Raw genomic sequence first — 23827 nt, forward strand, 5'->3', positions numbered from 1 at the left:
CCTTCTGAGGGAGCTGATCACTTTCAGAGTTTCATTCATTCCATTCACTCATGAGTTTATTTATAAATACTTGCTGAGCGCCTACTAAGTGCCCAGTACTACACTGGGCATTGAGGATAAAGAGATGCATAAGGCCCAGATGTTACCCTCCACAAACATTTGAAGTTCAGCGTAGTGCTGTCCAATAGAAGATCATGTGAGCTGAGTATGCAGTTTTACAGCTTCTAGGCACTACATTTTCAAAAAAGTAAAACAGTTGAAATTAATTTTAATAATATATTTTTATACAGCCCAACATATCCAAGATATAACTTTAATAGGTAAATCAACATAAACATACTATTGATATCTTACAGTCTTTTTTTTTTTGTTTGGCAGCACATCTCTGAAATCAGTGTACATTTTGCACATACAGCACATCTCCATTTGGACTAGCCACGTTTCAAGAGCTCGATAGCCCAAAAAAAAGAGCTCGATAGCCACATGTGGCTAGCAACAACAGCATTTGACAACACAGGGTTAGGGAAAAAGGTAAAGTCAAGGGGATTCTCAAAACAATGTAGTCAATGCAATGATAGGAGAATGACTCAGGATTACTCAACTGCCAGGTAGGACTTGAGCCTCCAGGGATCTTCCAACCCCAAAGACCTTGTTCATTCTGCAGCACATTAGAGACTTTGCTCCACTCCAAACAGTGGGATTGTGGTTGTCCTCAGCTAACCAACCAACCTTAATATATCCAAACAAAACTCATCCTTTTATCTCAAATACCTACTTCTCATTTTGTATTTCAGTTGATGGCATCATTATCTACCTGCTCACTCAAGTCATTCTCATTTCATCTTCAGGTAAATGAGTAGTACTTTGTCTAGAAGATAATTTAAAATCCAAATATTTAGTATTTTTTAAAAATGCCTCTTCCTCTCCATCCCAACTAACTGAGCATGTTCAGGCCACTTTCATCTCTCACATGGATCACCACAAGAAACTTTTTTTTTCCAGCTTTATTGAGATGTAATAGACATATATCACTACATAAATTTAAGGCCTACATAGCATAAAGGTTTGACTTACATACATTATGAAATGAATGCCACAGTAAGTTTACTTAGCATACACCACCCCATATAGATACAATAAAGAAAAAAATCTTCCTTAATAATATGGAACTCTTCAGGAATTTGTAGGTCATGCTTGCACGGGGCCACGCTAACCTCTGTATGTTCCAATTTTAGTATATGTGCTGCCCCAGCAAGTACCAAGAACCTTTTAATTTCTTCCCTTGCCTCAGTCTCTCCCCTACCCAGCCTCAAAAGTAGTTACTATTCCATAAAGCCCTTCATGGTTCTCCATCCCCTACATAATAAAAGCCAAGCTCTTTTTCACATAGCACAGAATTCCCTCCAGAATCTGATTTTGGCTTACCTAACAATTTCCGATTGTGTGCTGTTCCTAAACCCCCGAACTCAAACTCTCTTACGTTCTCTGAGCCTGCTACTCTTTTGTAAAAATAGCCATCCTAATCCCTCAAAAAGTTGACCTGAGGTTTAAAATGACACTACACTTTGAACAATACAATACTCTCCCCATGACTCCTTTACACTTTAAATCTGTATCTATGTATCCAGTGCCTCTTTTCAACTCAATACTATTTGTTGAATACACTACGTGCTAGGCACTGTGCGGGACACAGGACAGAGGGAATACAGAAAAATAGGTTGAAGGGCGCATTCTTTGCCTTCCCCAAGCTCATTACAATACACTTTCTCAACCATTATCTTTAAGAACTGGATCATCTCTAACATCATGAACAAATCTGGGGGTCCTCCGGAAGTTCAGGCCGGACTGAGACCCCAGCTGACACCACGTGACCGCATCTCCGCTTTCTTCCGCCGCCACACGGAGCCGGGAACCACCCTAAGCCCCATCCAGGTTCTCAAAGCCTCACTCCGCCTAACCTGACCACCGCCCACGTGGCAGGCGGGGGGCGGGGACGCGTGGAGCAGCTTGGGCCCGGACCTCTGCGCTTGCGCGCTGCGGCGGGCTCAAGGACCCGGATTTAAAGAGACAGGCGCCACAACCGTCGTGGCGGCGCGCTGCCTGTGGGCGCCCGCTGCGAGGCCTGCGGTGTGCGCCGGAGTTGGGAAGGCAGGTGAGGAGCAGGCACGGCAGGGCCGGGCAGCGGGGAGGGAGGAGGCCTGGGGCTCCGGGGACTCGGGGCTCGGCGCGGCCTGGGAGCTGGCCCCCTCGGCTCCTCCCCCGCGCGCCCGCCCGCCGAGCCCCGAGGCACACCCTCCGTGACGTGGCTGCCCCCCGGGAGCCCACGGGGGTTGGTCCGTAGCTCCCCGGGACCCCCGCGGCTCCGCGAGTGGGAGGGTCCCACGGGGCCCCTGTGGGTCCGCTCTGGCCGGCCCGGGTCTGCACGCTGGCCGCGCCGAAGCCGGTGCTCGTTGGTGCGAGCTCGGGAGCCTTTCTCTGCCCGCCGCGTCCCCTTCCCCAGCCCCGGGCAGTGTCCTTGCGCCCCCGGCCTGCCCGAACCGAGGGACTCGCTTCCCCGCCTCCTCCACGGGCGTCCCCGGGCGTCCGCGCCGGCCAGTAGCCCCTGCCCACTCCTGGAAGGCGTCGGGGAAGATCTCCCCCCCCCCCCCCCCGGGAACTGCGGCCGCAGGGCGCTCGCTTCCCGCCCGGGCTGCGTTGGGGCCCCAGCGGTTTCCTTCTGGACCACCTTGGAGGAAACGCTGAGCCGCGGCCGTTGGGGGCTGCGGGGCAGACGGGCTTGCTCCGAACAGCACGCTGCCTCCTCGTGGCCCAGCGCGGTCTGGGCCTCGGGCCCCGCGGAGGGTGGGGCGCTGCGAGGCGCTCTCAAGTCGGCTCTTTGGGGAAGGGGGGGCGCTGCCCAAACGCTCTCCTGAGGACAGGGTGGAAACTGAATTCGTTCTGAGCTCCTCTGATGGACCTGCCGGACTCACATCCCTCACCTCTGTAGTTCTTGAACTTCTCGGGGTTATAGACCGTCTCTCCGACAAAGTGTACATTTATGAATTATGTGCATTTTGTATACATTTTCAGGGAGTTCCGAGTCCACCCCCCCCAGCCCTTCCATGGACTCATTTTAATTTTCCCAGTCATCCCGTGAGGTAGGTAGTATTCTCCATATTTAGAAATGAGAAAACTGAGACGCAGATGAGTTAAGGGAGTTCTCAAAAATAACAGTCCCTAAACTGAACAGTCACAGTCGCACTCCCATCCCGGATTCCGATCCACCTGCTTTCCTCTACAGGAAGTAAAGCCTGCTTGTCGTTATAAACCAATAACAATTTCACTGCAAAGCATATGCAGGCTAGAAATAATTTCCAGTATATTTAAAATTAGAACAATGAAGATACTTGAGGAAAATATGAATATAAAAAGGTTGGAGGATACCGTGTGGACATAATCCCTGCTTCCATTTGGGGTGATTTATCAGTTCCTTTGATTTCTTGCCATCCAGTTGATTCAGCATTCCCCAATTCCCTGTAGGCGATACATTATGAACAGGCTAATTGCACATAGGGAGCCTCTGCTTAACAAATAACTGCTTTACTGATGGTAATAAGAACTAATGTGTCCTGAACCTGTGCTCTATGCCCAGCTCTGTTCTAAGGGCTTTACTCTTAGAATGACAAGTTAGGTAGTTTTGTTATCCACATTTTGACAGTTGAGGAAATTGAGGAAGGGAGAGGTTAAGTAACCTACCAAGGTCACACAGCTAATGAGCTAGGATATGAACCCAGGCAGTCTGGTTCTAAGTTCTATTTAATTGCCTCTCAAAATAGGTCATCTGATTATATCACAGATCTATATAGTGAATTATTTTCTGAGGATGGCATATATGTTCTACTTCACGTTAAAAACTTCACGAATGTCATGTAATTTTTCTTGGTGACTAAAAAGAAACTTAAGGATCTTGTAATACTTAGGAGTCATCATCCATTCTAAGTATCAGGTATTGCTGATGGCCTGAGAAAAGCTTTTATGTTATTTGGATTTGATTCTCTCAATTGTGATTTACTAGATGTACATGTGTACGTTAGATATTTGAACACCCTTCTGCAAACTGAATTTTCCTGTTCTGGAACTCTTCTTCATCCTGTAAGGCAATAAATCTTTAATACTTTGGGAAATGTTTGGTTAGTCAGCATGGACTGTATTAGGACTGTGGGCTTTGGGGAAGGTGGCAGCCTAGCTCCTCATTTATATCTCACTTTTCTTGCATCTCACTCTTTCACGCAGCTGTATGACTTTGACTTTCAAGATCCTCTTCCCACCAACCCTCCGCGCACTCGGGCGAAAAGAACTGTGCCTATTCCGACAGCAACATCACTGGCCTGACAGAAGACAGTTCAGCCATTGGTCAGAAACAGATCTGCTTCATGGGCCCTGCCTCCAGAGAAGAAAGCCTGCTCTGTCATTCCAGGAAGGCCATCTAAGACCACGTGCCACCTGCCTTGTTTTCTTGCCAGGGGCGCATGTGGGACTCTGCAGTGGCCCCTGTGAGATGGCCGAGCAACGATTCTGTGTGGACTATGCCAAGCGCGGCACGGCGGGCTGCAAAAAGTGCAAGGAAAAGATTGTGAAGGGGGTGTGCCGGATCGGCAAAGTGGTGCCCAACCCCTTTTCAGAGTCCGGGGGTGATATGAAAGAGTGGTATCACATTAAATGCATGTTTGAGAAACTGGAGCGGGCCCGGGCTACCACAAAAAAAATCGAGGACCTCACAGAGCTGGAAGGCTGGGAAGAGCTGGAAGACAATGAGAAGGAACAGATAAGCCAGCACATTGCAGGTGGGTAGGGACTACTGCTTTTTCATCATAATGGTGCTGAGAGAAAAAACGAGAAGGAGAGTAGAGTCCCATTTTTTTCTTCCTTCCTTCTTTTTTGTTTAGTTTTTTTGTTTAATTTTTTGGAAAGAATTTCAAACTCACAGAAGAGTTGTGAGAATAAAAAAAGAAAAAAGAAAGCTCATTTTTTTTTTTTTTAAGATTTTATTTATTAGAGAGAGCATGAGCAGGGAGGAGAGGTAGAGGGAGAGGGAGAAGCAGGCTCCCCGCTGAGCGGGGAGCCCAATGTGGGACTCAATCCTAGGACCCTGGGTTCATGACCTGAGCCAAAGGCAGTCCCTTAACCATTCAGGCGCCCAAGAAAGCTCACATTCCTTTTACCTAGTCATACCTGTTAACATTTTGTTCTCTTTGCATTATCATTTGTGTTCCTACGTGCACTGTTCCTCTTTCCACACACGCACAGCTTGTTTTTTTCCTGAACCATTTTAGGGTAAGTTGCACATATTATGGCCTTTGCCTTTAAATACTTAAGTGTGTATATCTTAAGAATAGGAATATTCTCTCACCTGACCATAACACAGCAATCAACTCTGGTAAATTGATCCTTCATGTAATACTTTAATGCACCATTTGTATTCCAGTTTTGTCCATTGGTCAAACAATATCTTTTGTAGCTTTTTTCCCCTCCACTGTAGAATCCCAATCTGGGATCGGGTATTGCATTTTGTTGTCTCTTTGGCCTCCTTTAATCCGGAACATTTCTAGTCTTTCTTTTATGACATTGATATTTTTGAAGAGTAGAGTACCTACCATCACCCCCTCTTATCTTTCAGTGTTTATCATACGGGCTCACAGATTACTTTTTCCTGGTGGCTTATAATTTTACTGTATTTTTTTTTAAGATTTTATTTATTTATTTGACAGAGACACAGTGAGAGAGGGAACACAAGCAGGGGGAGTGGGAGAGGGAGAAGCAGACTCCCCGCTGAGCAGGGAGCCTGATGTGGGGCTCGATCCCAGGACCTTGGGATCACAACCTGAGCCGAAGGCAGACGCTTAACGACTGAGCCACCCACGCGCCCCTAATTTTACTGTATTAATTCCATACTTAATTGTCCCATGTTGGGCCACTTGGGAAACCCTTTGAGCTGGTTTCTGTGTCCTGGATGCTGCCTCTTTTTTTTTTTTTTTTTAATGTTTTAAAGTACTTCTTTACTTTCTAAGCATAAAAGTATGCTCTTAGGCTTACCTTACTTTTTTTTTTTTTTTTTAAGATTTTATTTTTGAGTACTCTCTACACCCAATGTTCAGCTCGACTCACAGTCCCAAGATCAAGAGTCATGTGCTCCCCCGACTGAGCCAGCCGGGTGCCCCTCTTAGGCTTACCTTATATGTATTCTACCACAACTCTGGAACCAGCCATTTCTCTGAAGAATCCTGGTTCCTATTACTGGGGGAATGGCTTTCGAGACCAAAATCTAGATGCTTTGTTGCCATGAGGGGTCTTTGTTTTTAAGCCCTTTCAGCAGACAGAACTAGAAAATACATGTTTACACACAAAACACATGCATATACACGCACAGATACATATATATGCACGCATACATACACATTCACATGTGTATATTTTAGAAATCTTACACCGAAACTTCCAAATCCAGTTAGTCCTTTATGATCTTCCATGTGCTCATCTTTAAAGTAATGTTCATATCTTCAATTAAGTGTAGTTCTGGTCACTGTGGGAGAACTCTGGCAGTGGCTTAAAAATGGGCAAAAAAATAAAAATGGGCACCTATCTATCATTGTTCTTTGAGAGGAGAGACTTCCAGGAGAGAAAGCTACTTTGCATATACTTCTTTCTCAAGCTCCCTGTTCTGCCCTGCCCTGACTTGGCCATAGGCCCCAGCCTTTGCCACTTCTTGACTAATCTCCTTCAGAGGAAGAGAAAAACAAGGTAGAGTCAAACTCACACAGCTCAAAAAACACAGTGGCTGGGACTTTCCCTGCCTGTGCCAACCTGATATGCTCTATTCTCCATCTTCATTTTACTTTCTTGTTCATCTATAAATTAGGGTTAATTCCATGGAGCTGAGGTCCCCAGGTTTTATCTTTGGAGATGTGTGTTCTGATTTTTCCCAAATCTGGAGATCATTATATATGGGATAAGAGGTGGAAAGTGCTGATGAAAATATAAGTTACTAATAGAAGTAAAGAGTAATGGGGTCTTTTGTCCCACGAACAACCCCCTCCCCCCCAGGACTGTCTTACCCACTGCCTCCACTCAAAAAGATCAGCCAGTCCACAGGCAGCCTTGGAGTAATGCAGTGGTAGTAACTTATCAGCAAGGCTGTAAGAGCAGTTGTTAAATGCTTTGGAAGCTTTTCTCAGGGATCTTTCACTGAAACATACTTTCCCTTTTTGGGGGGTCCTACAGATCTGTCTTCTAAGGCAACAGGCACACCAAAGAAGAAAGCCGTCGTGCAGGCTAAGCTGACAGCCACTGGCCAGGTGACCTCTCCAGTGAAAGGTGCCTCACTTGTCACCAGTAGCAATCCCCGGAAATTTTCTGGTTTTTCAGGTGAGAGATTAGAGATACTTTAGCTCTATGGTCCTTTTAATTTGGAATCCTATTTGGGATTCTGGCTAAGAGTGAAAATTCCGTGCTATCTAGCCTCATTCATAATTCGCTTCCCTCTGAGCAGAGGCAGGTAATGGCTTATTTTCAACATTCCACTGGTATAGCGTTTTTTTGTATACGTTAATCTCTATTGCAGCAAAAGATGTTTGTGTTTTCAAGACTTTTTTCCGCTTGAAGTAGTCACCTGGGTCAGATGGAGATGATTATAACCTGCCCTATAACTTCCTTATATTTTGGTAATGAAAGGATTTTAAGAAATTGCATCCCTAAACTTGCCCAAACCAGAGATGAAAGTATGGAAGATGTCCTGCATGGCTTTTACGTAACAGGTAGCATTGGGCTAGGGGCTTTTATCTATGTAGTTTCGTCTGTTCTTCAGTTAACCTTGGGAAGTACTTTTATAAAGCCCATCTTACAAATGAGAAAGCTGATGTCTGGTTCATTATGGAGTTAGTATTGACGCTGAGGTCTGTTTAACTCCCAACACCTGTGCTCTTTTACCCTGCACTCTGTTGCCTCTTTTATTTGGAGACATTCTTGTGACTGACTCAGGTAAAGAAAGTAAAGCCAAACACACAGACTCAGAAGTTGTGGAGAGGTGGCTTTAAGTGCGTGAAAGAAGCACAGACTTGAAGTTGGGAGACCTGGGTTCTGGTCCCAGTGTTGTCACGTGACAGCTTGCTCAGTGGGGCAGGTGGCTTTACCTCGGAGCCTCTGGCCGCCTCTGTGAAGGGGAAACAGTGACACCTGTGTCCTTTACCCTGCAGTATTTGCACGAGGAGTGCTGGAGAGATCGCAAAAACAGTGCCTGATTCTTCTGGGGGTTTTGTTATTTTTAAAACTCTGCGGTTTGTTTTTTGTTTGGTGGTAGGCCAAAGCCAGAAATACAGAAGAGTCCGGGTGGCAACAAGGACAGCATGTTCCTGGAAGGGTCTGGATCCTAGGGAGGGAAATTTGGGAGGAGCTGAGAGAAATGGGGTGTTCTAAAGTCTTGCAACCTGCTGAACATCGACACTTTGGAGATTTTGTCCCCTAAAAATCCTCTTCAGACACCAGGTCAGAGATGAGAATGGATTTATAACTTACAGACCCCAGACAAGAGGAAGCGTACATCAGCAGCCTGCTCGCGGATGGCTCTGCCGCAAGCTTGCAGAATGAAACGTGCTTTGTGAAGGAGGGGAGAGAGGATCACTCAAGAGTTGTAGAGCTATTTCGGGGTGTCTGGAGGAACGTCTTGCTCGCTGACTACCTTTATTTTGGCACTAAGAAGTGGTGGGGATGTGGGAGTGGCAGAGGCCTGGGAATGCCTTCTTTCAGGCCTTGGGCTCCTCATAGAAGAGATTGAACCAGGTCATCTTTAAGGCTTCTTTGAGCCTGACAGTCTGCAACAGGGACAGTTTCCCACCAACGAACATGTCCCTTGGCTTCTATTTCCATTCTCATCCCCACTTTTCTGGGGGCAGCTTTACCACTGCTCTGAGGTCCGCTTATTCTGTGCAGCACTTGTATAAAGAAGCTGGGCCTCTGCAGGTGCGAAGCCATTGTCTCTCTGCTGCTAACAGCTGTGATGCCTGGGGCCCCGCCTGCGGGACAGGTGAAGGTCTCCACCCCGCCGGGCCGTTCTGGGCAGTTGAGTGAAGCTCCGTATAGAGTGCCAGCTCAGTGCTTACTAGTTTGCCTGCCTTCTCAGCAAGGCAGATGAATCATCGCGATGTTTTTCTCTCCAACAGCCAAGCCCAACAACTCTGGGGGAGCCCACTCAAGCCCTCCCCCTAAGGCAAGTCTGTCCTCAAGCAGATGTGACCCCAAGCACAAGGATTGTCTGTTTCGCGAGTTTCGGAAGTTGTGTGCCATGGTGGCTGAGAATCCTAGCTACAACACGAAGACCCAGATCATCCAGGACTTTCTTCGGAAAGGTTCAGCAGGAGGTGGGGCCTAGAACATCCTGGATGGGCTTTTCCTCTGAAGAGCTCAGAGCCATGGCCGGTTTCATGGCTGTGTGAATTGTACAGCTGCACGGGGCTTCATGTGTGGTTTAATCCTCTGTTAATGCCATCTTGAAATTCCCTCTCTCTCTTTTTTTTTGAAGTTTTTTTTTTTTTTTAAGGTTTTATTTATTAGAGTGAGTGCACACACGAGCGCGGGCAGGGGGAGAGGGGAGAGGGAAGAGCAGACTCCCCTCTGAGCAGGGAGCCCGATTCGGGGCTTGGTTCCGGGACTCCGGGATCACGACCCGAGCCAAAGGCAAACACCCAACCGACTGAGCCACCCAGGCGCCCCAAAGATTTTTTATGTTTAAGTAATCTCTGCACCCGACGTGGGGCTCAGACTTAAAACCCTGAGATCAAGAGTTGCATGCTCTATCAACTGAGCCAGCCAGGTGCCCCTTGAAATTCTTAATAATTTTGAACAGAGCCCTGCATTTTTACTTCTTATTGGGCCCCACAAAGAACGCAGCGAGTTCTGCTCAGAGCACATTGGTATCGCTCTTCTTCTGCCCTTACTTTATCCCCAGGAGGCCAGAAGAACGTACTGCATTTGACGAAGAGGAAAGTTTCCTATCCTGCACGTTTGATCAGGTTTTTGTGACCCACGTGCACAGGTGGAATAGAATCTTCCAGCTCTTTGATTCATCTGACAAATCATCACTGAGCATGTGTAGTGTGCTCCTCACAGGGGACACTGAACTGGAAGTGTGGCCCTGCCCTGTGGGAGCTCAGCCGGAGGAGGTAGACACGGGAGCCATGAGCCACCAAATGCTGTGGCCTCTGCCACTGTAATGAAACTCGCAGGGCATTGTGGCAGCCCAGACAGCGATGTAGACCCCTCTCTCAGTTCCTTGAGTTTATGTATGTATTTGTTTAAGCTCCATTTCTGAAGAAGGTCTCCGTTCTTCTGTCTCCAGATGGTTTCCACGGCGATGTGTACCTGACAGTGAAGTTGCTGCTGCCGGGTGTTATTAAGAGTGTTTACAACTTGAATGATAAGCAGATCGTGAAGCTTTTCAGCCGCATTTTCAACTGCAACCCAGATGATATGGCACGAGACCTAGAGCAGGTCAGAGGAAAGGGAGGGTAGGCAGCGTTCCAGGTGGGGTTCTGCCAAGCCAGGCACCTGCAACCTCTTTTTTTCTGGTTGGGGCACATACTGTTTTGGGAAACTGAAACCCGTTTGGGCAAGCTTCCTTTATGAGAGCTGAATGTGAGGCGACAGGCGTCAGTTGCACAAGGCTCCGAGGACTGCGGTCATACTCCTGCAGAGCCCCGAGAGGCCTGGATCTCGAGGGACAGGATTTCAGACCTCCCACAGTCTCTCCTGGGCTTGCTGTTCTGGATGCAGCTTTTTCTTGCTTTTTTCCAGTACAACTTGGTATAACATTCAATTTTTGTTTTTTCATGACTCCAGCTTGGGCAGCATGGAAAGTTTCTATCCAAGCACCTCCCCTCCCCAATCTGATGACCATATTTGTTTCTTAGTTCAAATTCTTTTTTTAATATTTGGGGGGGGGCAGTGGGGGAGGGGCAGAGGGAAAGAGAGAATCTTAAGAAGGCTCCACACCCAGCGCGTGAGCCCGACGGGGGGGGGGGGGGGGCTCAGTTTCACAACCCTGACTGAGATCATGACCTGAGCCAAATCAAGAGTCAGGCACTTGATTGACTGAGCCACCCAGGTGCCTCCTAGGTTCAAATTCTAACAGGAATCAAATTGGTTCAGTCCTGGATTATTCCTTGCGTCACCTCTCAGCCAAGGCAGGTTGGTGGCCAGATCCTATGGTGGATAGAGATGCCCTTTCCAGGAACTGTGGGCGGGATAGATTCTCCAAGAATGAGATTAATATATGTGAGGTGGGGACAGAAGTGATGTTTGAAATCTCTGGTTTACCTTTAGTCCTGGGGGCTTGGGGGATACACTCGGCCACTCTGGGGTTGCAGCCATTTTGATTTTTGGAGACAGGGCGACGTGTCAGAGACAATCAGAGTCTTCTTTGAGCAGAGCAAGTCTTTCCCCCCAGCTGCCAAGAGCCTCCTTACTATCCAGGAGGTGGACGAATTCCTCCTTCGGCTCTCCAGGCTCACCAAGGAGGATGAGCAGCAACAGGCTCTGCAGGACATCGCCTCCAGGTGGGGGAGTTGCCCGATGGGCGATGGGCTTGGGGAGATGGAATCACCAGGAAAGGAAGGTTTGGGGGTCCAGAGCTCTTCAAAGACCAAGTTGAATGTGCCTCACCCCTAGGTGTACAGCCAATGACCTCAAGTGCATCATCAGGTTGATCAAACATGATCTGAAGATGAACTCAGGTGCAAAGCACGTGTAAGTACCGGCTCCTCTCTGACAGCCAAGCTGCCCACTTCCTTCGTTGCCAACTGGTGTCAGGGCTTTGGAGTCCCAATCTGGATTCAAGTCCTGATTCTACCTTACTCCTTCCTGCACAGCCCATCACTTGACCTCGCTCAGCCTCCCTTTTCTCATATAAAATGTCACAATACTCTTCTCACGCAGTTGAAAGTATGGAATATGTTCAGTAAATCGAGTATGAGTTGCTTGCCCCCTCTTTGCTAAGGCAGCCTCCACGTAGACCCATGATCTCAAAATTGCTGAGTTTTCCAAGAGCATTTTCCCCTTCGGAAGGCTTGAGACAGGGAAACATAAGCCTTCCCCCTATATTGAGATCCCTCCTGTCTGCGAGAACTGACCGCTATCTAAAGCAATGAAGTCAAAGGCAGTGGTTCTTGTTTCTTTGCTCCTGTCTGCCTTGACAGGTTAGATGCCCTTGACCCCAATGCCTATGAAGCCTTCAAAGCCTCGCGCAACCTGCAGGATGTGGTGGAGCGGGTCCTCCGCAATGAGCAGGAGGTGGAGAAGGAGCCAGGCCGGAGACGAGCTCTGAGCGTCCAGGCTTCCCTGATGACGCCAGTGCAGCCCATGCTGGTAAGGCTGCTGCTCCAGCCCCGCTTTGTCCAGATGCTCCGGCCTTCCTTGAGGGCTGGGGCGGCGGCGGGGGGGTTGGGTGGGGAATGCAGAGGAGTTGGGGCCGGGCACGGAGCAGATGCGGAAGGGTATGTGTCAGCGGGTCTGTAGAGGCGGAGGAGAAGACAGTGTGGTTTAGTAGAAATGTCTGCACTCGAGGCCCAGCTCGGCCAACAGCAAGCTGTAGAGTCTTGAAGGAGTTGCTTAGCCTTTCTTGGTTTTTCATTCCTTGCGTGAATGATGTATGAAACTTTCTGAAGCATCCACCTAGAATGGTTTACCGATCGTCTTTCCTGTAGATGGGTGGATGTGTTAAGTAACTCCCAAGGTTCTGTGACCTACCCCAGAGTAGCTCTGAGAGAGGCAGAGCCCAGCTTCCTAGGACAGGGGGCCTTGGCCTCTTTCTTCTGGAAAGAAGAACCTTAAGCAATGAAGACCAGGTGTGACCGAGATCATCTTGAGCCTCTGCTCATTTTGTGAGAACTGGGATTTCCTTTCTGCTTAGGTTTTTCTGTGCGACGGGGGCCCCCACCAGTGCTGCCCTGCCTAGTGAGAGCCTTGGGGCTGCTCCCGTGGGGTGCCATGCCTTTCCTGAGCCCTTCTCGTGCGTTACATACTACAGCCTTCCGTTAGGCTTCTATGTTTGGGCTGGGGAAGTGTCCTCTCTCACCCGGAATGTGGGAGAGCCAGCCCCCAAATAGTGGGATCTTCATCCCGGGGACAGGGCTCCTGGCACCTGCAGTTGTGGCCTTTCTGACTTTTATAGGGACTCTTCTTGGAGTCTCTTCTACAGCCTGTCATTTATTCCAAGAGGCATGGGTTAGATCGCTTCGTGATGAACCGCACAGGCTTTGGAGTTGGGCCTAGCTGCGAGCATCCTTCCTGCCCTTCACGAGCTGTATACCGTTAAGTGAGGACTTACGCTCTTCAAGTGTCCGTTTTCTCATCCATAAAATGAAATCAGTGTCTCTTCCGTAAAATAGCACATCGAGGATGCAGTGAATTAAACCACCCCCCCCAGGATGGTCGGTGATCATCAGGTTGAGTCAGGATGGCGTTGGGATGTGCAGAAGCCCTCCTGGGTCCTGTCCTAATGATCCCCGACCTCTGCCGCCCTGCCAGCCTCCCTGTCACCTACACTCTCTCCTCCCCTCTGCGTACCGCATTTAATAGCAAACCAGGGCCCTGCAAGATCCTGAATACTGAGAAAAAAATGAAATGCTGTTTCAGTGGAATTTTATTTGCTCTAACATGGATCGCATTTGTGGTCCTCAAAAAGCCAGCTCCCGTGTCCGCTGCAGCGACGCTGTAGTCCAAATAGGGCACTGCCTAGCCTTGTCCACTCCCCTCGCCTCTTCAGCGGCCTGGCCCGAGGGTATCCTCTGGTCGGCAGGCCCCGGGACCTGGACTCTGGGGCTGTCCTTGCTGAGCAGCCCCCATTGAAGAGCACCTGTAAGTCTCCAGGCTTTTCTTTCCCCACCCCAAGGCCGAGGCCTGCAAGTCCATCGAGCACGCGATGAAGAAGTGTCCTAACGGCATGTTCTCTGAGATCAAGTACGATGGGGAGCGAGTGCAGGTGCATAAGAAGGGGGACCACTTCAGCTACTTCAGCCGCAGCCTCAAGCCTGTCCTGCCTCACAAGGTAGGGGTCCCTTCCTCTCTGCGGGGACTGCCTTTCCCTTCCTGCCCCTAAGAACCTCAAGGCCAGGCTTCCTTGTAGTGATTTCAGCTCCGGGACGCAGTCGGGTTTATTCTGTAGTTGTTGAAGGAATGTATTTATTTTTGGAGTCTTAAAATGAAGGGCTGCTCCGTGGGGACAGCCGAAGAGCCCAGACTTGGGTTAGCACAGAGCCCACAGTGATGCTGGGATAGGGAGCTCACCTGGCAAGTGACTCGCAGTGCTTGTCTTTTGTGTTTCCATGTCCTGTGTGCTCCCCAGTGCTAAATCACTGCTCAGGGACAGAGGGCTGTGAGCTTGTCATTCATGAGTCTGTTTGATAAAGCTTTATCGAGGGCTCAATCTGGACCAGGCACTGTTCTCGGTAGTGGGTGTGCGGCAGTGGATAAAGGACAGAAGTACTTAAAGGCTCACGTTCTGATGTAAATGCAATCTAGTGGGGACATAGGAAAGTGCAGACTCCTATCCTTTGTTAAGGCGCATTAAGAACCTTGCCCCTCAGTCCTTCTCAGCCCCCAGGGCCTCTGTGAGTCTTTGGACTCTCCTCAGGGCGGAGCAGTGGGGACATTTGGCCCCAGTAGCTTGTGAGCGATGGGACTTTCTGTGCTAGGACCGGCTGCATTCCTCAGAGCCCTGGGGGTGAGGGGATGAGTTGCGTGACTCGGTGCTGCCCTCACCCTTGCCTTCCCGCTGGAGCCCTTCATTCCAGGTGTCCAGAGGAGAGCTAAGCACTGGCCTCCGCGGGGCCCCGGAACTGCTCCCGGGGAGCTGCCCAGGGGGTACCTCTGTTACACAGAAGTTTGGGCCCAGCTTTTCAGAGTTAGAGCCCTTTCCCTGCTCTCCCTCACCGGCTGTCCCTGGTCTCTCCTGTACTTGTGGTTTGTAAAGAGCTGGATTAGGGATTGATGCCGAGCGGGACGGCGGGACAGACCTCTCCTGTCCCTGCTCTGAGCACACCTGTGTGCCCTGCCCAGGGGAGGACTCGGGCCCCAGTCATGCTCTCTGACCCTCACGGCTGGCATCACTTGGCAGGGGCCGCCCTGGGTTCCAGTGGGACTACCCCCTGTCTGGAACTCTCAGAGACTGGGCTTCTGCCTGTATCAGGAAAAGCTCTGGGTTGCAAACATCCGCTCTTACTCAGTTCGAAGATGGCTGTGGGTTCCGAGCTCCCGCTCGGAGACCCTCCTGTTTCCTTGCTGCTCCTAAGGGGGTTCATATCCTCCTTTCCATCCGTCTTTTTGTAGCTCACCTGTTCTCTCCCACAGTTGTCTGCCTGCCCGTGTTTCCTCCTCCTTCCACGTTTGTGTGCCCCCACCCCCTCCTCCACATACTCAACTCCCTGTTTCTTCCTTTTTCCTCCCAACTCTCCTCCATGGCCCAGAGTGGCTCCATCCAGGCCGACCTCTTCCTGGGCCTCAAACACTCCTCTCCTCTCGTCTCGGTGGCTGCTAAGGTCTCGGTCTGTTTTGCACATGAGTTTGGCTTCCGCATGTTGGTGTTCTGTGTTCCTTCTCGGGCCTGGCTTTCGCTTTCTGGCGTGGCTTTAGGTGTGCTGCCTGTTCCTCCCTCACCTGAGTCCCCTTTCTGCCCCCCAGGTGGCCCACTTCAAGGACTACATCCCCCAGGCTTTCCCCGGGGGCCACAGCATGATCTTGGACTCTGAGGTGCTCCTGATTGACATGAAGACAGGCAAACCGCTGCCCTTTGGGACTCTGGGAGTGCACAAGGTACTGGCTCGGTGCCAGGTGTGCAGGAGTGAGCGGGTGTGTGCATGTGTACACGTGTCTGTGTGCGCTCTTGCTCTCGACGGAGGGGAATCCGTCACCCACTTGGGGTGGGGCTTATTCTTTGTTTCTGGACTGTTTCTGAATTTAGCCCTGAGTTTACATGTGTTTTTTGTTTTTTGTTTTTTACATAAAAGGAGCTAGTATTGGGGACTCAGAATTGGGTTGGTTTCCATTTAGGACCATCTGCCAAGTGCCCTTGTGGCCCAGGGGCTTCCAAGCACATACAGGAAGGACTGTTCTGTCCAGAGCTTCACGGGTCCATGTTTTACACTTGCTTATTTTTGGCCTCGTATATCTACGACCTCCTTTTCCCTTACAGAAAGCTGCCTTCCAGGATGCTAATGTTTGCCTATTTGTTTTTGATTGTATCTACTTCAATGATGTCAGCTTGATGGACAGGTGAGAGATCTGTTTTTGGTTCCTGGGTTGAGAGGTGGGGGTTCAGACTGGACAGGAGGGAGGGGAAGAGGCTGAAGCCTGTGCTGCTTTGTGCCCAGGAACTGGGGAGGAGGGAGCCGAGAGGTCGCACACTTGCCACACAACTCCTCAACTCACTGGGAGAGCCAGTTTGCTGACTGGATTTCCTGAGAGCTTAAGTCAGAGAGGAAACCCAGATCCCCACAGAAGTTTCTGTGCTCCAGTAAAGTGGACTGTTGAGAGAAACAGACTGTGAACAGTAGAGGTTTTCAGTTTCTCTCTCCACAAACAGCACCCATGGGGGCATGAGGCAGGTGCTTTTCAGCTCAGGTTTTGCTTTTGGCAGTGTCCGCCAGGAAGCTGGGGACTAGAGGAGGCCTGGCGGTGGGACCGTCTGAGGGAGAACTAGCGGTCTTGACTTCACTGCATGCAGATTCTTGGGCCTGAGAAACCAGGATTGGCCCCTTGCACACCTAGACATGTGTCCCTGCCCCCACCCTCCCACACTGGCCCTGTCACTGAGGGGGGTGGGGGGAGGAGAAAGGGGGAAAGGGAGAGACTTGTCAGGACTTCGGTCCTGAGAACCAACCAGCCTTGGGCCTGGGGGCAGGGGGGCAGCTGCATGGATGAGAAATGAGAGTGGGAGTCATTTTTCATATGGGACCAGACGGTCTGGGCTAGAGGCCAGTTCTCCCGCAGCTCCGTGACAGAAACAGGAACTACGAGGATGAAGTGGCTTCGTACCACAGCTCACGGTTGTCCGTGTTCAGTCACGAGGGAGCCCTTGTTGCCCCCGACAGGCAGAACTGTGAGGCTGGGGGGCTTCCCTCCTCAGCACTCCTTATGGGGGTGGGAGGGGCCCGACCTGACCTCAGCTCTCTCGTCCCCCATTAGGCCTTTGTGTGAGCGGCGGAAGTTTCTTCATGATAACATGGTTGAAATTCCCAACCGGATCATGTTCTCAGAAATGAAGCAAGTCACTGTGAGCAAAGACCCCACCCCAGACAGCAGCCTGGTGGTTTGCAAGCAGGGCAGAGAGCCCCTTGGTCAGATGTGACGGGGAGAATGAGTCCTCATTTTCTCACGGGGCTGCCACTGTGTGTAGGTTGTCTGAGTCCCCACCTACGAGGGCAGGCCCTGAAACATCCTTCCTAGCTGGGCTCCCCGTGTCTCAAGGCTGCAGCCACTTTCTGGTTGGGAGAACGCCTGCTTTGCAAGCCCTTTGCCCAGTGTGTTCAAGTCGGGGTGTTTGCAGCGGGCGCTCTGCTAGTGTGCGAAAGGGAACCACCTCCACCTCCCCGCCATGGTGCTCTCTGTTCTCACACCAACTTGAGCATCTCTCTGTTACCCTCAGAAAGCTGCGGACTTGGCCGACATGATAAACCGGGTCATCCGAGAGGGGCTGGAAGGGCTGGTGCTGAAGGACGTGAAGGTGAGCCGCCCACACCCTTTGCTTGCTTGCTCCCACAGGCTCTAGGCCCCCCCAGCCTTTCCCGCCCTGGCCAGCAGAGGGCGGTGGTGGTCTGAGGCGGCCAGGGCTGGGGGGCCGCGGGGCCACCTTTCCAGGGCCTGATGGGCTCTGTTCTGAATCCGCCCTGGATCCGGAGGATGGGTTTGTGTGTGTTCCCTGGGCCGGGAGCTAAGGGCTCTTGCTCAGAGTGGCCTGGGCACTTCGGTAAAGCTGAAACGTCGAGGAGGTAAATCTCGGCCTCCTGGAGTTCTCATTCTAGTTTGAGGTCTCTCTCTGCTCTTCCCTCAGGGTACATATGAGCCTGGAAAGCGGCACTGGCTGAAGGTGAAGAAAGACTATTTGAACGAGGGGGCCATGGCGGACACAGCTGACCTGGTGGTCCTTGGGGCCTTCTATGGGCAAGGGAGCAAAGGTAAGGATGGCCTCGGCCCCTGGGGCGCTGCTTCTGTGAAAGGCACCACTCAAGGTGTAGCTGGCCTTTTTACTGGTGTGGTCTGCCGGCATGGCCGGTCCTGCCTCCCACGGTTGTGGGGTCAGGGGCCCTGACCCAGCCCATGTCACCTCAGGCGGGGACATCTGACAGCTACAGACTTGGGCAGGGAGAGGTCAGGCAAGAATATCCCATGCTCTCTGGCACAAAGAAGCCCACTGTCGGCTAGTTTCTGGGGGCCTGGCCACTTTCTCCTCAGGGAAAACCTCAAAAATCTGACTGGGGGAGAAGGTGCGCAGTCTTGAGTTGACAGTGTGCCAGACGCTGTTTAATTTTTTTTTTATTCCTCACCAGAGTCTAACGAGTTATATACGATTATCCCCAGTTTACTGAAAAGGAAAATGGGGCTTGTAAAGGTTAAACTTGTACAGTTAGTAGGAGGTAGACCTAGGAGGTGAGCTCGGCGCTCTGATGCCAAGGCTCAGGCCTCTCCCCTCCAGCAGGCTGCCCCTCACCGGGCCTCCATCCACAACTTAACTCACCCCCCTCCGCTCGCAGGTGGCATGATGTCCATCTTCCTCATGGGCTGCTATGACCCAAGCAGCCAGAAGTGGTGCACAGTCACCAAGTGTTCGGGAGGCCACGATGATGCGACCCTTGCCCGCTTGCAGAAGGAACTGGACATGGTGAAGATCAGCAAGGTGAGCAAGGGAGCTGCTTGGCCCAGGCCTCTGGACTGGACCTTGTCACCGAGCCTGGCTGTGCTTGGCAGACGACAGGGATCGTCTGTGTCCGCAGAAGGAGAGCCGCTGCTTGGCCGTGAGAGCGCAGTAGGTCTTCCGAGGCTTTGCGCGCCCCCCTTGTGGAAGCTGGCCCGCATGCCCCCCAGCGACGCCCTCTCGGGGCAGGGAGGGTCCCATGGGGTGAGGGTCAGCTTTTTGTGAAAAGTCACCTCTTCACACAAGCCCCTGACAAAGGGGGGTTCACGTTTCATTTTGGCTTGGGAACGGCCCAGGACAGCATCTTTTTTCCTCCAGGATCCCAGCAAGATACCCGGCTGGCTGAAAGTCAACAAGATCTACTATCCTGACTTCATAGTCCCGGACCCAAAGGTACCAGCCCAGTGGCCTGGGCTCCCCCAGCCCACAGAGTGAGCTTGCCGCCTCTCTAGCGCCACAGACACGCCCTCTGGGCCTCACTGACCGTGTCCAGCCCAGGATGGGGGTCTGGACTGTTCCGCCAAGGGATGGGCCAGTCAGCACTGAGGAATCGCCCTTAGTGTGGGCAGGAGGAGAGGAACCGTCCCCTAGACACACACAAATGGTTTGCTCTGGAGGCAAGTGGGCCCATTCCTTCCACGCACTGACGGAGGAACTGGGGCCCCAGAGGGGGGCTGGAACTTGCCTCGGGTCACGGAGCAGCAGCAGGCGCGGTGGGACTAGGGCCCATCTCCCGGCCGGCGCTGGTCTGCATTGCTTCTCGCTGGTTGCGGGCAAGCCTGCCTCCCTAACCAGCGACTGAACTCCTGACAGAAAGCTGCCGTGTGGGAGATCACGGGGGCCGAGTTCTCCAAGTCTGAGGCGCACACGGCCGATGGGATCTCCATCCGCTTCCCACGTTGCACCCGCATCCGTGATGATAAGGACTGGAAGTCTGCCACTAACCTCCCCCAGCTCAAGGTGCCAGCTTCCCTTGCACGTGTGTCCTCCACCCCCGTCCCAGCCTCGCAGCCCTGGCTCTCTGGCCTGCTCACGCGTTCTCTCCTTTTGTGTGTGCGTGCCCGCAGCACCGCCCCCCCCCCCCCCCCCCCCCCGCCCCATCCGCTGAGACGGGGCTAGGAGGGCAGTAGCGGGAGAGCCGCCGGCCTCAGGGCCTCGGAGGAGGGACCTCTGCCGCTCTCAGCCTCCGCCCTCCTGCTCAGGCTGGGCCCCAGGCTCTAGTCTGTGTTGCTGATAAGAACCCGGGGACGAGAACAGTGATTTGCACTGATGACCCAAGAAACGGAGTTCAGAAAAGCTCCAAGAAAGCCAGCTTCTGTCCCTTGTGCTTTGTCTCTGCTCTTTGTTCCTTGGCCACATGGGCCTCCGTCCCGCCTCAGAGGCCAGTGGCTGGGAAGGGGGTGAGCGCCGCTGCGGTTGTCTGTTGCCCCCCAGGAACTGTACCAGCTGTCCAAGGAGAGGGCCGACTTCACCGTGGCGGCCCGAGAGGAGGGGAGCTCCACCACCGGGGGCAGCAGCGGAGAGAATGGGGGTACCTCGGGGCCTGCGGGGGCTCGCAAGGCCTCCAGGGCCTCCCCGAAGCAGCCCTCCACCAGCGCCAGGAAGGCAGGAGGGAGGCTGAGTGGCCCCAGCAGCAGAGGCGGTAAGAAGAGGGAGGGGGTGGGGTGGTGAAGCGCGTGCCGCGGGGGCAGAGCTCACAGGACAGAGCACGAGGTTCGCTGGGCCCACTGCGGCAGACCCGGACCGCATTCCTGTGGCGTGTCCAGCCGCGGGCCCCCCCATCTGCTCAGCCCACCTGCGTGCCCGGCCCCTGGGGGAGCGTCCGTGTGACCCCGGGGAGAAGCCGCCTCCGAGCCAGAGGCCGCCTCGGCTCCCAGCAGAGCCAGGGCCTGGCCCTTGCGTCGGCTGCCCCCCGCCTTCCGAGCTCCCATCCCGGCCTCTCCCCCGCAGGCCAGCAGCTGACCTTGAAGGCGGGCCAGAAGCGGAAGGCCCCCGAGGAGACCCCGTGCCCAGCCAAGGTAAGGGGAAGAGTGCCGGCGGCCCGGGGCTCTGCCCATGGCCACGGAGAGGAGCGGAGGCCTTGTGAGGTGTTGTGGGGATGAGCGGCCAGACACACCCCCCCCGCCCCCCCCAGCCCGGGCAGGCCCTGCAGGACGGCCGCTCCACCCTGTGCCCTCCCGTTGCCTTGCAGAGGCGGCCGGCCAGCCCGCAGAGCCGAAGGAGAGCCGCGCCAGCGGGCGAGAGCTAGAGCGGCCCGGCCTAGGTGACAGAGGCCGCAGGCTGCCCCCGGGCTGCTGGTCCTGAGTCACAGTTTACATTAAAGACAGGGGACAGAGCCCGGTCTGGGTGGTGCGGCTGCGTGAGTTTGTGCTCAGGGCCCAAGGAGACCCAGCCTGCGGGGAGCGAGTGACTGTCCTCCTACCCGCCGCGCTGTCCCCTGGTGCCCGCCCGTTAGTGTTTGGTTTGAAAACAGCTGTTGGGCCCCTCCTGGATGCGGAAATTAGGCTCAGCCCTGGGGGGGCTGCTGGCCCAAGGGTACAGAGAGGTACACACTGGCGCTCTGTCCGTGTGGTGGAGCCACACGGTCCTCCTACCCCCCAGCCCAGTCCCCAGCAGAAGCAGGCAGCCTTTCCCATCCTTCCCCTACCTGAAGCCCCTGCCCCCGTGCACGGCAGAGCGGGGCTGACCCCCAAGTCTAGCTACCTGTGCGCGGCGCACTGCCCCGTCCGCCGGCACCCAGAGGCCGAGAGCCACCGGCCCTGCCCGCTCGATGGAGCCCGGATAGACCCCCTCTCCTCTTCTCCAGCTCCCCAGTGTGGGGACCCACCAGCGCTCCCTCCTTTTCCTCTAGACCGGGGGGTGGGGGGTGTCCTCTGGAGTGGCTGGGGGACTGGGGTTTTGATGCCCGGTCGTTCCCTGCAGTCCGCTCTGAGGGAGGTGGCGGCCCCCTGCCGGCCCCGGGCTGACGGCTGTGCGTTCGCAGGTGCTGCTGGACATCTTCACTGGGGTCCGGCTCTACCTGCCCCCCTCCACACCAGACTTCAGCCGCCTCAGACGCTACTTCGTGGCATTCGACGGGGACCTGGTGCAGGAATTTGACACGGCCTCAGCCACACACGTGCTGGGTAGCGGGGACAAGAACCCTGAGGCCCAGCAGGTCTCCCCGGAGTGGATTTGGGCATGTATCCGGAAACGAAGGCTGCTGGCCCCCTGCTAGGACCGCGGCCCTCCCTTGGCCTGGGCCGCGCTCGCTGTGCCCCGGCTGCGGCGGGCGGGCGATGGCAAGGACACGGGGGGAGGGGATGGCCTTTCTTCTCCAAGCAGTGCGTCTTCCAGAACCCACCAGCCATGCTTGGTCTCCTCCCGGCCAGGACTTCGGGGACTTCGGGCTGTGGGTGCTGCCAGGGAAGTCCGTGTCTCCTGCTGGTTCACCGTAGATCTTTCCTATCTGGGTGCTGGTTTGGTTATCTTTTTGTTTTCTTTTAAAAGAAGCTTTTTTTTCCTATAAATAAAATATCTTGCAGTTACCCCGTCCTCCACCCCTTCTCCCCCTGTCATCCCCCTAGTGGTAAGGCACAGAGTGACGCTGAGCTGTTGAAGCTCCGTCTGCAGAGCCACCTGCCCCTTTACTTGCAGGCTCCTTTTAAAGTTGTATTTAAAAGATTGCCCTCAGAAATGCTGCTTCTATTTGGCAGGACTTGTATTCAGCTTGACCCTTTCCGCCGGGAATGAAGCCTCCTTTGAAAGAAAACAAAATGAATTTTATGACTTAATTCTCTTGTGTTCTCTTACAGGGTGTGGGTCCCAGTTTGAAGGGAGGGAACCAGGACCAGGTAGGAAAACGGGTCCTTTATAAAGAAAAGGGAGGTTATTGGAGCTACTCCTCTGGGGGATACAGGACTCCAGGAGGCTCTGCCTCCCCCAAATCTGGAAACGAGACTGGTCTTTAAGATTAAAAAACCCACTCGAGGACAAAGGCTCCCGTGCCACCCGAGGCTGGTTTATTGGAATAAAAGGGAAACCGTTTCGTGGAGAGGAGTGCTGTTCAGTAGAACTTTCTGTGGCAATGACAACACCCTGTAAATCTTCACTGGCCGAAAGAAACCAGACACGCTTGGCCACACGTCAGGTGCTCAGCAGCTAACAACTGAGGAACTACAGTTTTGGTTTTACTTCGGCCTTGACACGGTCACGTGTGGCTACGGCCAGTGCGGGGCCGGGCCTGCTTCACACCTGAGTTACTCAACACGTGGGCCTCCGTCCGCCCCGGATCCGCAGGCTGCTGCCAGGAGCAGACGGACTCGGGCTACGTGAAGCGCCCGGCACAGGGCCTGGCACGCAGTCGTGTCGAGCTGGGCCCGGGCCTCTCCCTCCCCGGCCTCGCTGTCGCGCTCCAGGCTGGGGCAGGCCCCCCAGGTGGTCCCCTCCTTACAGACTGGCCCCCTGGAGTTCATTTCTGCTGACTCGTGAGAGTCCGTTCTCTTTTTTCCTGCTGTCAACAGGTTGCCAGGCTTGTTTGTCCATCCCCTGTGAGTTAAGGTAATGAGACTCAACCTCTGGAACACATTTTGGGTCTGGGCCTCTAAGACTGAGGACCACTGCCTCCCCCGGCCCTCCAGTGTGCTCGGCTGAGGTAGTACTCCGCCGGAGGCCAGCTCTGACCCAACCTGGGTCTCTCTACCTGCCGGCTAAAATGTGGGGAGGAAGGGGCGGGGAGGCTGGCACTGCCCTGACTCTGGCCCAGCACGTTGGTGTTTTTGAATAGGCCCCGTTCAGTCTAGCGTGAGTACGCGGAGTAGGACCGTCTTCATTCCGCCCTTTGTGGAGACAAAAGCCGCTCCTCCTTTGAGCGCTGACCTACATAAATTTCCATCCCCCTCTCAAGCCTCCTCAGGC

General features: G+C 53.2%; 1 protein-coding gene and 1 non-coding gene across 6 annotated transcripts; one reads left to right on the top strand and one right to left on the bottom strand.

Annotated features, from left to right (window-relative positions):
* Window positions 1-1157: 1157 nt before the first annotated feature.
* On the bottom strand, window positions 1158-1259 carry LOC118527095 (U6 spliceosomal RNA). The gene has a single exon (XR_004912956.1). It is a non-coding gene; the product is annotated as a U6 spliceosomal RNA (small nuclear RNA).
* Window positions 1260-2021: 762 nt separating this feature from the next.
* LIG3 (DNA ligase 3) lies at window positions 2022-22704 on the top strand. Of its 5 annotated transcripts, none has more exons than XR_004912955.2 (21): window positions 2022-2152; window positions 4273-4823; window positions 7258-7401; window positions 9192-9389; window positions 10367-10518; window positions 11416-11582; window positions 11695-11772; window positions 12222-12390; window positions 13916-14071; window positions 15703-15834; window positions 16214-16293; window positions 17206-17293; window positions 17666-17743; window positions 18071-18194; window positions 18771-18913; window positions 19250-19324; window positions 19745-19891; window positions 20366-20573; window positions 20882-20949; window positions 21123-21290; window positions 21915-22047. XR_004912955.2 is itself a non-coding variant. In XM_036078712.2 (21 exons), the coding sequence occupies exons 2-20, from the start codon at window positions 4277-4279 to the stop codon at window positions 21177-21179; spliced, it is 2811 nt and encodes a 936-aa protein (XP_035934605.2). In that variant the 5' UTR covers window positions 2022-2152; window positions 4273-4276; the 3' UTR covers window positions 21180-21194; window positions 21915-22045. The 5 variants fall into 5 exon arrangements, 4 of the variants coding, with proteins under 4 accessions (XP_035934605.2, XP_035934602.2, XP_077919710.1 ...); XM_036078712.2 differs by having other exon boundaries at window positions 21123-21194; window positions 21915-22045; XM_036078709.2 differs by lacking the exon at window positions 21123-21290 and having other exon boundaries at window positions 21915-22704.
* Window positions 22705-23827: the final 1123 nt, after the last annotated feature.

This window comes from Halichoerus grypus, chromosome 2 (assembly GCF_964656455.1).
Source record: "Halichoerus grypus chromosome 2, mHalGry1.hap1.1, whole genome shotgun sequence".
Classification (NCBI taxonomy): Eukaryota; Metazoa; Chordata; class Mammalia; order Carnivora; family Phocidae; genus Halichoerus; species Halichoerus grypus.